Source organism: Globicephala melas, chromosome 1, assembly GCF_963455315.2.
Source record: "Globicephala melas chromosome 1, mGloMel1.2, whole genome shotgun sequence".
Lineage (NCBI taxonomy): Eukaryota > Metazoa > Chordata > Mammalia > Artiodactyla > Delphinidae > Globicephala > Globicephala melas.
Genome location: NC_083314.1, coordinates 82,260,732 through 82,274,447, shown reverse-complemented (window position 1 = coordinate 82,274,447; position 13,716 = coordinate 82,260,732). Strand labels below are relative to the sequence as shown.

General features: G+C 39.7%; 1 protein-coding gene across 17 annotated transcripts in view; it reads left to right on the top strand.

The window, feature by feature from the left end:
- PDE4DIP (phosphodiesterase 4D interacting protein) overlaps positions 1-13,716 on the top strand; it is a 224,037-nt gene that overhangs the window by 100,313 nt on the left and 110,008 nt on the right. For 16 of the 17 annotated variants that reach the window (XM_060300663.1, XM_060300504.1, XM_060300493.1 and 13 more), the window contains 4 exons: positions 6,874-6,950; positions 9,516-9,639; positions 9,773-9,948; positions 13,586-13,703. In XM_060300663.1, coding sequence (XP_060156646.1) covers positions 6,874-6,950; positions 9,516-9,639; positions 9,773-9,948; positions 13,586-13,703 — 495 coding nt within the window. The remainder of the gene's footprint in view (positions 1-6,873; positions 6,951-9,515; positions 9,640-9,772; positions 9,949-13,585; positions 13,704-13,716) is intronic. The other variant, XM_060300509.1, reaches the window with a different exon arrangement.

Here is a 13,716-nt window from a genome sequence, read left to right as displayed (position 1 = left end):
GTGACTAGTCTAAGGTCACACAGTTAATGACAGAGCCTAATAGTTAGACCCTCTAGGGTCTTAGTTTTGCTTTAAAACTAGGTGAATGAAAAGAAATCTCATCTACAAAACAACTCACTTGGAAGCTACTAAAATGTGTTTCCAGGGATTGTATAGTGACCAAACCCTTGCCTCTTGTTCAGGACAGATAGAAGAACCCCTTATGAAAATATTCAGTACTTCGCCCTGTTTTATAGAGCTAATGCTTTGCCCCAGTGGTTTCAGAGAAGTCTGGAAAAGAAATTCACTGTGAACAAAAATATTTCTGAACTACACTTTTCCTAGAAAGGATATGGTTCTAAAAAGAAAAGAAAACATTTTAAAATAAAATCCATCCACTAGAGTGACTTTTCATTTTGGGTTAATAATCAGGAATTATAAGAGGATCTCCTCACAAGAGTTTGAGACTCTTCCTCCTGTTAAACTATTTCTTTTTGAATTCCTTTGGTCTACAGAACTGATTCAGAGTAAGATCTGGCCATATTTATTTTTGTCCCAAGTAAAAACTCTTCCATGATAACCAACAGGGACCTACTCTATAGCACAGAGAACTCTGCTCAATGTTATATGGCAGCCTGGATGGGAGGGGAGTTTGGGGGAGAGTGGAGACATACATGTGTATGGCTGGGTCTCTTTGATATGCACCTGATACTATTACAACCTTGTTAATCAGCTATACTCCAATATAAAAGGAAAAGTTAAAAAAAAAAAAAACTCTTCCATGGAAGGCCTGCTTTTCTCTGGCTTGTTTCGTACTGTCTGACAAAGGTGCAGTACCCACTTCCTTCACTCACTGACCCTAATTCACGTCTTATCACACCGACAAGCGCTTTGGTTCTGGCAAGCTTTAATCTCCAGTGCATAGTTACTTGCTGATGTTATCAATGAATGTATGCTGGTATGCTGTCAAGGTTTTTTTATTTTGAGTACTCTTCCCCCAGCAGCAAACTATGAGATATAAAGTAAGACATAATCCTTGTCGTCAAAAGTGCTTGAAGATCAGTTGAAACACACACACGCACGCGCACGCACACACACACACACACACACACACGAAGTTAAATACCAAAACAAAAAAGTAAGTTAGCAATTCAAGACAAATGGTAAAGTGTTTATTCCATAAACATATATGGAGAGCTAATGAGGGCAAAGTACTTTTCCAGATATTAAAACCTAGAAGGGAAGCCAGACATTTTAAATAACTAATCGAAGCAGAGTGAGTCGAGTGCTATACTAGAGATAGGTGTCCGATGACCGAATCTTGGTTTACTCAGGACAGTCCTGGTATAATTGTGATAGTGCCTCTTTTCACTTTCAGAAGAGTCCCAGTATGGATGCTAAATTATAGTCATCTTAGTGGTAAACAGTAGAAGTGAAGAGAAATGAATTATTAAGTTCTGACTAGGGGATTAGGGAAGGTTTCCTGGAAGGGGGAGTAGGGGGGTGTTTGAACTGAACCCTAATGAAGAACAGTTTTAGAAAGAAAAGAGGGACTTCCCTGGTAGCGTAGTGGTTAAGAATCCGCCTGCCATCGCAGAGGACACGGGTTCGATCCCTTGTTCGGGAGGATCCCACATACTGCAGAGCAACTAAGCCCGTGCGCCACAACTACTGAGCCTATGCTCTAGAGCCCGCGAGCCACAACTACTGAGCCCTCGTGCCACAACTACTGAAGCCAACTAGAGAAAACCTGCACACAGCAACAAAGACCCAACGCAGCCAAAAAATAATAATGATAATAATAATAAAAAGAAAGAAGAGAGAAGACATCACAGGCTAAGAGCAACTCAGGCAAAGCCTTGGTGGCATCCAAGGGTACTTACATGATTGATTTCTCAATCAGCAGTAGCCCTTAGTTTAGAGGTGAAGAGGGTGGCCCCACCAAAGGCCAGCGGTGTCTTGGAAACTATCTTGCCATAAACTACTATCACTCAGAACTCTGGTTTTCAGAAAAGATAGCCATTGGATAATGACTGATGTCATCGCGGTGCAGTGTCAGACCAGAAGGGTGCAGTTCCAGCTGGGTAAAGTGAGGGGGGAGGGGAGGGAGAAGAAGAGGGAGTGTGAGGCAATGTGAGAGTTGAAGGAGACTGCAAAAGGGTAGGAGGTGAAGTGAGAGACATGATTTTATTAGCTCCGACTGCCCAGTTAAAGAAATCGCAGATTCCTCTCTAAAAGAATCTTGTTTGTCGTTTATTTCTGCAGATCTTCCTTCCTCCCTATGACCCAGTTGTATTCTGAGTCCCCCAGGTTTAAGAGGCAGGTTTATTTTCTTTATCCCTCAGTATTGGGAAATGGACTCACTGTTTTATGTAAGTCTGGTGGCTGAAAGGAGCTGCTGTAGGGAGCCAAACATTCTTTGCTATCTGTGACCATAGTTTAGGGAATTCCAGAGATGAAAAGGAAAAAATTAAAAAAGAATGTGGATATCTACCTTTTTGTGATGAAAATGCCCTTTCTAACTTTTCATTAGGAAATTTTTCAAAAGTAGACAAAGATAAAGAGAACAGTGCCTCCCATGTACCTGTCCCGAGTACTGGGGACCCGTGTACCTGTCACCTAGCTTCAACAGTTACCAACATTCTGCTGCCTCTGTCCTCCCTTCTCCTCACAGCAACTCTCAGACACCACAGACCTGCATCTGGACAGACATCAGAATGCACCTCTAACCAATAAGGTCTTTGTTTTTAACCATAACCATAATACCATTATTGTACCCAAAAACTTAAAGATAATTTCTTTTTTTAAATGTAATAATAGTCTTTTTTTATTTAAAAAAATTATATTTCATATTGGAGTATAGTTAATTTACAATGTTGTGTTAGTTTCAGGTGTACAGCAAAGTTATTTAGTCATACATATACATTTACTTTTCCCATATAGGTTATTACAGAGTATTGAGTAGAGTTTCCTGTGCTATACAGTAGGTCCTTGTTGATTATCTATTTTATATATAGTAGTGTGTATATGTTAATCCCGTTTCTATCATTTTTTATATTCCACATATAAGTGATATTATATCATATTTGTCTTTGTCTGACTACTTCACTTAGTATGATAATCTCTAGGTCCATCCATGTTGCTGCAAATGGCATTATTTCATTCTTTTTAATGGCTAAATAACATTCCATTGTATATATGTACCACATCTTTATCCAATCCTTTGTTGATGGACATTTAGGTTGCTTCCATGTCTTGGTTATTGTAAATAGTGCTGCTGTGAATAATGGGGTGCGTGTTTCTTTTTGAAGTCTGGTTTTCTCAGGGTATATGCCCAGGAGTGGGATTGCTGGGTCATATGGTAGCTCTGTTTTTTGTTTTTTAAGGAACCTCCACACTGTTCTCCATAGTGGCTGTACCAATTTAAGATAATTTCTTAATACCATCTAATGCTTGGTCCGTGCTCACCTTTCTCTCTAAAATGTCCATTTTAAGGTCTGGAGATCTTAATTAGTAACTCTGAGTCTCAGAGTAGACTAGGCCCAAGAGTAGAATGGCCCTTTTATGGGGGAGGATGAAAGGTAGAAGAGGAGGCTGGAATTCTAAGCAGTATTTGGAATTCTACTAGTGACTTGAGTTGTCCTGCGGCAAGTTATTTTTCCTTTTCCTGCCTCAGATTTAGCAACCTTTTATCTTCAATGGGTTAATAATATACCTCTTAGGGAATATTCACGATTTAAAACAGAGAAGGTCTTTTAAAGGCTTCAGATAAAAAGTTTTTCTGTATAATCACACAGCATTAGCCAATCCCTTTTTTCTTCAACAAACATATTGTCATTCCACTTCTGCCTAGGTGTATCTGTTCCTGTCGGTTGGTTGGTTCACTCATTTAGTGCATTTGCTACACACGAAGTTGCAAAACACTGAGGGCCTCAAGTTAGTCACAGCTGCTAGATATTTGAGGCAGGCATTATGCTGGGTACTCAGGTGATTTCATTTACCCCTCACTATACCGCTCAAGGTAATTTTTGTAACCCCTTTTTATTGATGAGGAAGTTATGTTCTAAGAGGTTAAATAACTTACACAAAAAAGGTCACCCAGTTAGTAAGTGGCAGAAGTGGATTTCTGCCTTTCTAGGTCTGCTGTCCTGAAACCCATGTCGCAACATCGCAAAGCCAAAAGGCACAAGCTGGCAACCAGCACACCTGGCTAGTTCCACCACACCGTCATTTTTCTCTGTCCCAAGGGAGTCTGTAATTCAAAAGTGTAAAAGGGCAGGTAGAAAGACATAGCATTATTTGTGTGTCAATATTGAAGTACAAAAAGAATGATAGTTATGAAAAATCAGAGGCATAAGAAATGACTTTTAGTGGGGGAGATTGGTGGAGTGTGATGGCAGATAAGGCCGGATAGGTAAGTTGAGGTCAAATTTTGAGTAGACTCCATTTTCAAGCTGAGTAGTGTAAAATTTAATTGCTGTGCAATTAAAAACCATGAAAAGCTTTCTGAGTAAACTAATCAGAAATATGCTTTAGGAAAAATGTAAATGGTGGAGAGACTGAGGTTGGGGAGATCAGTTTGGAGACTATTCACTCTGATCTCAGTGATAAGGAAGGAGTACCTCATAGGGTGGTAACCATGGGGGCTGGAGAGGAGGGGCAAGATTGGAAAGAGATTTTGAAATACCCAGTGCTAACTTCTGTTAGAGATGCTTGAAGGTAATGTATAGTTTTGCTCTTCATTATTCCTCACAAGACCTGATAAGTCCCTTTCCACATTAACAGTGCTGTTAACAGTGGAGGAGAGGGGTCTGCAAGAGTCAGAGCAGACCCTTTAACATTCCCTGGCTGTGACCACACTTCTTTAATTTAAACTTCTCCCTCTCCCATTCCTAGAAGTGTCTTGTGGAATACTGGTGGGACACAGTATGCAAACTATTGATCTAGTCAATATAATGGGTAATAATGCTTCTAATCTAATGATGAAAGGGCTGATACATTTTGCATTAAGATCTTTTTTTTTTCTTAAGGTGGTCAGGCAAAACCGTTTCTCTTTTGATTTTTTAAAAAAGCAGTTTTGTTTTGTTTCTTTTTTTTATGATTCCCATTGTCACAGCTTCTGCTGGGACAAAATTTTGAAAATCTCTATTTTTAAAAGGGATAGGCACATTGTGGATTATATGAGCAGTAGATCAATTTACAGAGTTAAAATCGAAGCCTTGGAAAAAAATTTTTTTCTATTTCCTTCATGTTGTATTTATATGGGATGATGGATGTTCACTAAACTTATTATGGTAATCATTTCATGGTGTACATAAGTCAAATCATTATGCTGAACACTTTAAACTTATACAGTGCTGTGTGTCAGTTATATCCCAATAAAACTGGAAGGGAGGAAAGAAGTTATGGCATGTTAAATAAAAGGATAGAGTCTTAAAAAAAAAAACCTGAATCCTTGGAAAGGAATCAGGTAATTGGTTACTGGTTTCTTTTAACCCAATTCTATATTGAACTTTGCAGTACACACCAGGGTGGAAATCAATTTAGGAGAATCCTGTGTTTAACATGGATTGGCATAAAGACTCTGTTCAAGTGATGTGTCCTGAAACAAAACAAGCTACCAACACAGAGAAAATCTGATTAAACACAGTTAATCTATAACTCATTGTTAGCCCAGTCCTCTAGTTCTAGGTACTAATATCATAATGAAAATTTATTGTATTGCTTATCATTTAAGTTCAGCTTCATCATTGGAACTTTTCCTTGGGTTAGGTGGGTGGATATTCTTCTGGAGAGTAAAAGGAGAGAAAGGTGCTCTCGACCCGCCAACCACCCTCTCTTGAGTACATGCATTTCCTTGGATATCTTGACAAAGAGCTGATAAGATAAGCAACTGCAGTTAATTTTGGATCCACTTCAGCTATTCTTGGAGTTTAACAATTTATATATTTACTAACGGAGAATGGAGAAACGTGATTAACTATGCGGTGATTTTTCTGCAGAAAGAGAGTAGAGAGGGTTAGAATTTAATGATGTAAATTGGAATGTACTTGCATTTCCATGTGGTAGATTTTGTAATGCCCATGAAATTACCTTGATCCACCAGAATCATTGATCATAAGATTTAGGATCTAACCTTGTGGGATGAAACTGTTTTAGCAGTTCTGTGTGAGACTTGTAAACTTTATTGTCTATTTGCTTGAATAGACGTAGTGCTAAAGCTTAGAGAAGTAACTATATTTTTTCTCTTTTTTTTTCTTTCCGTCCTTTTCATTTCTCTTTTCTACTTATGTAGAAGAATAAAGCTAGCGTGAAGAATGTTCAGATCAGATTGCCTAGGATATCCCACCTTTGGTGTAATAATTTTCTTTCCTTTCTATGACATAGGATTAATGTAATATGTGATTATGACTGAGAACTTCAGCTATCCTAGTCAGGGAGGAAAAACTGTTGTTTTTATAAGTAATAACAGTGAACACTTAAAAAAATTGAACTGTTGATTTACAATATTGCATAAGTTTCAGGTATAAAGTGATTCAGGTGTGTATATATATATATAATATATATATTCTTTTTCAGATTCCTTTCCATTACAGGTTATTACAAGATATTGAATATAGTTCCCTGTGCTATGCAGTAAATCCTTGTTGTTTATTTTATATACAGTGGTGTGTATTTGTTAATCCCATACTCATTTTTTCTCTCCCCGCCCCACCCCCCGCCTTTCCCCTTTGGTAACCATAAGTTTTCTACGTCTGTGAGTCTGCTTCTGTTTTGTAAATGATTTCATTTGTATCATATTTTAGAGTCTACATAAAAGTGATATAATATTTGTCTTTCTCTGATAGAGGGTCTGTGGCAGTTAATGACGATTAATGCCTGTGTACTTTTCAGAACATCGAGTTGAAGGTTGAAGTAGAGAGCCTGAAACGAGAACTCCAGGACAAGAAACAGCATCTGGATAAAACATGGTGAGTTGCAGTTTGAACTAGTTGAGCTCTTGGTCCTTTCCAGTCTGGCTCATTAACTGAGAGCAATAGATTTGGAACCAAATTCCTTAACTCTGGCGTTTGAATGCTGCATCCAGTTAAGAAACTGAAACAATGTGCTCTTCTTTCCTTGGGCTCCAATAAGTCTGAGAGATGTTGACATAGATTGGTAAATTCATCAGACCTAAGCTTATAAACTTCCCAGTCAGTAATCTAGTAATAACATCCAGGGCTGACATAGAGTTCGGCAGAAATGGGCACTCTCATATAGTGCTGGTGAAAGTGTGAATTGTGATAACATTTTTGGAATGTGGTACTACCTATCAAAATAAAAAATTAGCACTTCCCTTGATCAAATAATTCCTAAAAGGAATCTATTCCTTATAAATAAAAGCAAGAGTATGAAAGGATAAATGTATAAGGATATTAACTGCATCATTATTTGCAATGGCAAAAAGAAAAAACTAGGAACAACTATACATCAATAGGGCAATGGTTGTAAACATTTTGATATAAACATACTGTGGAATATTATGTAGTCATTAAAAGGAATGAGTTAGCTCTATATTATTATTCTGGTGGGAAGTCCCTGATAGACTAAGTAAGGGGGAAAAGTGCTGCATGATATTTAGCATATAAGCCCCTCTGGGTAAAGACAATCTATGTGTACATGTGTTTGCTTGAATATGAATAGAAAAAAACTGCAGGGTTACATACCAAACTCTTTAACATTGCCTGTATCAGGGGAGTGAGAGTGGAGTTTGTGATGGGGAGAAGACTTCAATTTTTTTTCTTTCTTTACCTTCTGTATTGTTAAGATGGTTACTTTTATAATTTACAGTTTTTATAATTAAAAAACTTAGTTTTAAATGACAAGTACTATTGAAATTGTTACTAAAAATAATTTTCACATTATATCCTAGAATCAGTATACATCCAATCTGATCTGGCGTTCCTTCTATCTCCACAGTATTTCTTGATGCTTAGAATGATAGTCCAGCAACATCAGAATACTCAAACCAGACTCAACCATACGCAGTATGCTGGAATTACTCAATACTTACTAAGGCATTAAGTGAACTAATAGATTTTAGGAAAATTTATAATAACAATTGAGTTACAAGTTTTGAGATTTGTGTAGTGATTTTTAAAAAAAATTATGTCGTTTCAGTTTTTAATTAGGAGGCATTATCCTATTTTTAGCAATGAGAAAACTAAGGTACAGGGTGTTAAAGTCTTCTCAAATGAGTGGCAGAGCCCACATCTTCTGGCATCATGTCCAAGGCTCTTCTGCCTTCACAACAGCTGTAGCCTATTAAATCAAGCATTCCTGGCTGACTTACTCAGAAAATGTATAACTTCCAATCTCAAGACATTGTAGTTAGCTGTTGTCTATTGCATTTATCAAAGAATATGGAGTCAAAGTTGATGATTCCTGAGGTCTATTTAAGGGTCTTAGGTTATTCTCTTGACTTGTGTCCCTTGTACAACAAAGACCCTTCTACCACCAAAAGGCTGCATAATGACATGGGAACTCAAGATAAATATAGTCTCTGGGACAGTGCTGAGTAGTGTCCAGTATCGAGCAAGGAATTCTATAATCTTTAGGGAAGTTCCATTTGGTCACCATGGGCACAACCTTCTGGGCCAAATATTAAAATACTACTGGGCTTGGATAGAGCAGTAGTATTTGATTTATCATGAGCCTATGAAGGCTCAATATCGTTCTCTGCCCTGAGAACAAGAAGATTGTCCATGGTTCTTAACAAACAGCTTAAAACAAGAATAAAAACAAACCGGAATTAAGATCATTCAGCACCTGATACTGCCCCCAAATTTCTAATCCTCAGACATCCAAAGGCAGCTGTTGTTAGCTATAAATAAGCTGGTGACACCTTACCCGCTTCATGCTAGCGCCTGGGCATTCATTCCTAAGGACATCAGAGAAACAAAGCTGGGCCAGAACCCTGAGCTTCCATAGATTAAACGTCTGCTTTCTGCATGGGACTGTGGGAAAACTGGATAGAACTCTGGGTAGGTAGCCCAGATTCAGGGCAGTCTATGGGTTACTGGCTGTAAAGGAGAAAAGCATTTCTGTGGCTATCCAAATAGATATTCTATTCCAGCAACCTAAATGGAAGGGACACTCTAAATTCAAATAGCAAGACAAGCAGGGAACTAGCAAAGCACTCTGGGAGAGCAGACTTAATGGGAAAGTCCGGAGACAGATGATGGTGAACATGGATGCTGAGTTCTAAACCATTTGATGACTACCTGCCTTTCATATGCAAGATTCTTCTCTTGAAGCTATAGCAGTAATGAAACCTCTAGGGAGTCAGGTATATTCTGATTGACAAGCAACACAAATCAGAGTTCCTAAAAGATTACCTGAAAATTTGGAAAGAGCAGTTCCACAAATAATTGCAGAGAAAAAAAATACTTCATTTTTATTCTCATCAATGGGACTCTGAATTACTGAAACAGCCTTAATGGGTCCACTTGCTAAATTATATGACTGGCTCTGACTGGCCAATGCTCTGGTTTTAGCACTGATGTGGAGAATCTCAACAGTCATAATGAAGCTGAGCTCCGGCGCCAGTTTGAGGAGAGACAGCAGGAGACGGAGCATGTTTACGAGCTCCTGGAGAATAAGATCCAGCTTCTGCAGGAGGTGAGTATCCACGGCTAGGGGTCCCCTTTTACCTCTTTTCCTACTGCTCTGCCTCCTGGCATTCACCTTTTCCCTCCCTAAAGTACCCATGTTTGCAGCCTTTCAGGTTTTGTTCTTTTCTCGTTTTTTGCAGGAATCCAGGCTAGCAAAAAATGAAGCCGCACGGATGGCGGCTCTGGTGGAAGCAGAGAAAGAGTGTAACCTGGAGCTCTCAGAGAAACTGAAGGGAGTCACCAAGGACAGGGAAGATGTACCAGGAAACCGGGTCAAGCCCAACCAATACACTGAGGCCCTGGCCCAAAGGGACAAGTAGGTGCTTTTGGTGCTCTATTTGCCATTTGTCTTTTGCCTGTTCTTGAGCCTGTGTGAGTATATAGCAGCTGCACTGTTCCCTTTGAATGATTTACGGTGGACCTTCACCATTACCAAGACTTTATGGTTCCCGCAAGTAAAGAAATCTCTTTTTAGGGCTGTGTCTTTAGTGGTATCCATTAACAGAACTGACTAGTTGGCAATCAGGAGACTTAAGTAGGTATAAGTAGAACAATGGTCAAATGGTAGCAAACAAGAGACATGGATTCACTTATTCACATTTACTGAGCACCAGCTATATGCCAGACACTGGGCTAAGCACTCAGGTTACAGAGATGAAAGACCCACTTCCTGTCATCAAGACACATGTTACACAATTTTAATAAGTTCTCTGATAGAAGTAACATGGGATGCTCTGGGGTGTATAGAATTGTCATCTATTCCAGACTAAAAGAGCAAGGTGCCATTGAAAGTGTCCTGAAGGAGGTGAAATCAGAGGTGAGTTTTGATGAGTGAATAGGAGTTAGAAGAAAGAGTGTAGGAGGTGAGTGCATGGGGGAATGTCCTGTACAGGAGGAGACACCATTGAGGGGAGATACAGGGAAGGGCATATTTCAAGACGTGTAGAAAGTGCTATGTAACCAGAGCAGAGGGTCTGGGGAAGACTAATGAGAGATAAGCTGTATTGGGAATAGGGGGTCTGATTGTGCTGGCTTTGTATATAGTAAGGAACTTGAATTTTCTCATAAAGTAAGCGGGCATTTGTTGAGGCCACCACTGTGTCTTGGTTACTGCAGCAACTTCCTAACTGTTCCCTTTACTTCCGGTTCTACCCTCTGCATTCCATCCCAATCTAACAATTCAGAGCAGCTTTGAAGTGGGAAATTCAACAATATGAAACTGACAAATAATTTAGCCTCTTCAATGCATGATACTATGGTGGCATAAAAAGCCTTAAGTGGTTTTTAACTGAATAGGTGAAAAACACACAAGGTACGCACAGTGACCAATGTGATCTTTTTGAGACACAAATCTGATCATATTATTGCAGAGCAATTTAGAAAATTCTCCAACATCTTTAGGAGATAAAATCTGTTCTTAGTGTGGCCATCAAAGCCTGTTATTATTATTTTTTTTTTTTTTGCGGTACACGGGCCTCTCACTGTTGTGGCCCCTCCTGTTGAGGAGCACAGGCTCCGGACGCGCAGGCTCAGCGGCCATGGCTCATGGGCTCAGCCGCTCCGCGGCATGTGGGATCTTTCCAGACCGGGGCACGAACCCGTGTCCCCTGCATCGGCAGGCGGACGCTCAACCACTGCGCCACCAGGGAAGCCCATAAAGCCTGTTATGATTTGACCCCTGATTTCCCCCAGACTCATCCCCTACCATGACCCCTTCATATATCACTGATGCCAGACTAGTAATAATAATGACAACTAAGGTTTGTTGGGCTCTTGCTGTACAGCTGAGCTGAGTACTTTACATTCTTGTTTAATTCTCCCATAAAGTTTAATTCTCTCATAAAGTTAACAATCCCATGAGATAGGGATTATTATACTTTATAAATGAAGAAATTGGCATTTAGAGAGTTATGTAACATGGCTTCAGGCATTGCTGGAATCAAAACCCTAAAGGCACAACGCCTCCAGAAGCATACTGTGCTATGTCAGGTCCCCAGAATTTTGCTCATGCTCTTCCTTCTGTGGGAAACGTGTGTTTTCCCTTCCTGGTGAGCTCCTAATTCATTCTTCAGAACTCACTAAGGCAACAATGGTTACTTCTGTGAAGGCTTTTGTGACAGCAGAATTAAGTCTTTATATTGTTTTTTCTTTTTTTTTAAGGAATTTTGCCTTTTTTTTTTATTTTTTATTTTTTATGGCTGTGTTGGCTCTTCATTTCTGTGCAAGGGCTTTCTCAGTTGTGGCAAGCGGGGGCCACTCCTCATCGCGATGCGCGGGCCTCTCACTATCGCAGCGTCTCTTGTTGCGGAGCACAGGCTCCAGAGGCGCAGGCTTAGAAATTGTGGCTCACGGGGCTAGTTGCTCCGCGGCATGTGGGATCTTCCCAGACCAGGGCTCGAACCCGTGTCCCCTGCATTGGCAGGCAGATTCTCAACCACTGCGCCACCAGGGAAGCCCTATTGTTTTGTTTTATATGCACATCCATTAGTGTACAGTTCTCTGTGTGGTGTTGTATTTTCTTCAGATCTTCCCTGCTAGGTTCCCTGAGACTGTCTCAGTCCAATAAATGCTTGTCAAACCAAAAACAGAAAAAAGAAACAAATGCATACCTGACAAGTAAATTGAGGGAGTTCATATCAGATGGCCTTGAATAGCTTTGTAAAGTAGGAGACTAGATTATCTGTAGAGACTGAGGGTCAAAGGGATGAATGAGATACGAACTTGAGAAAGGTAGAGACATTCTAGCATAGATACTGTGGGGAAGTTGATATGGAGTCCACATTCATCATCATAATTATCATTATAGCTTGCATTTGTATAAAGTTTTTAAAGTTCTTTCTGATCCCCACATCTTAGCTAATCCTCATACCTTAATTTAAGAGATTCCTACTTGACTTTCTGATACCCTTCACCTTCTGCCAAACTATTTTCCTGCCAAGGTGCTATCACTATCTTACATACACAGGAATCATAAGCACAATCGGAAACATTTCATCTAGTACCAGCACATTTCCTAGGACAGGTATCTCTAGTACTCAAAGACTTATACACAGAGAAACAGCAAGATAATGCCCTGCACGTAGTAGGTGATGAATAACTGTCGAGTTGAACCTGTGGTTTATAGACATCAGCACAGCATGCATAGTCTTTGACAACTGAATTCTAGTCTGAATTTCCAGCCTCTTCTCCAGCCATTGTCTCTTCCCACCAGCCTTTCCCCCTTTTCCCTTCCAGTGACGCTTCCCCATATGTCTCATATCTTCATGCCTTCATTCCTTCATTTAAGCTCCTCCTTCTGAGCCTGGAAAGTAACCCAGTCTTCACAATCTCTTCTCCTGAGCTTCCCCACAGTCTCCTCCAAGTCAAATGAATTACTTCTTTATCTTTCCTCCTGTAGCTCCGTGGCAACACTCAGTGTACTATTTGGTATATACCCCTGGTGTGGTAGCACTTATTATATTCTATCTGTTGATGTAGCTGTGCCTCCCCATTTCCCAAACTCTTGGCACACACACCAAAAGAACTTAAGTTTCTATACAGCAGAGGTTGTGTGTTTTCCAACTTTATATTCCCAGTACTTGGTAGTGTGCATTGAGTTATATACGTAACAGATACCTAATAATTGGGTTTTGAATGGAACAACAATAACAGTTTAAAAAACTCTACAACTTATGGCCCCTAGTCCAAGAATTTTATATCTATGGTCTATAGAACCATGGATTGGCTTCAAGAGGTCTCTGAACCTGTGACAATGTAAGCAAAAAATCGTTTGTGTATATATTTGGGGAGTGGGGCAGAGAATACATGGCTTACTGAAGAAAAGTTTCAAAGAGTTCAATGACCAAAAGGTAAAAACTTACTGTACTGGACCATGCTATCTTTGGAGCGGGCTGAAAAATAAAGGTAGCAATAGTACCATGGCTATAATTGTTCTTACTTTTTCTTTGCTCCAGAAGAATTGAAGAACTGAGTCAGAGCCTGGCTGCACAGGAGAAACTTGCAGAACAGCTATCTCAAGAGAAGCAACAACTGCTACATCTGTTGGAAGAGCCAGCTGACATGGAAGTACAGGTGAGATTTGGGC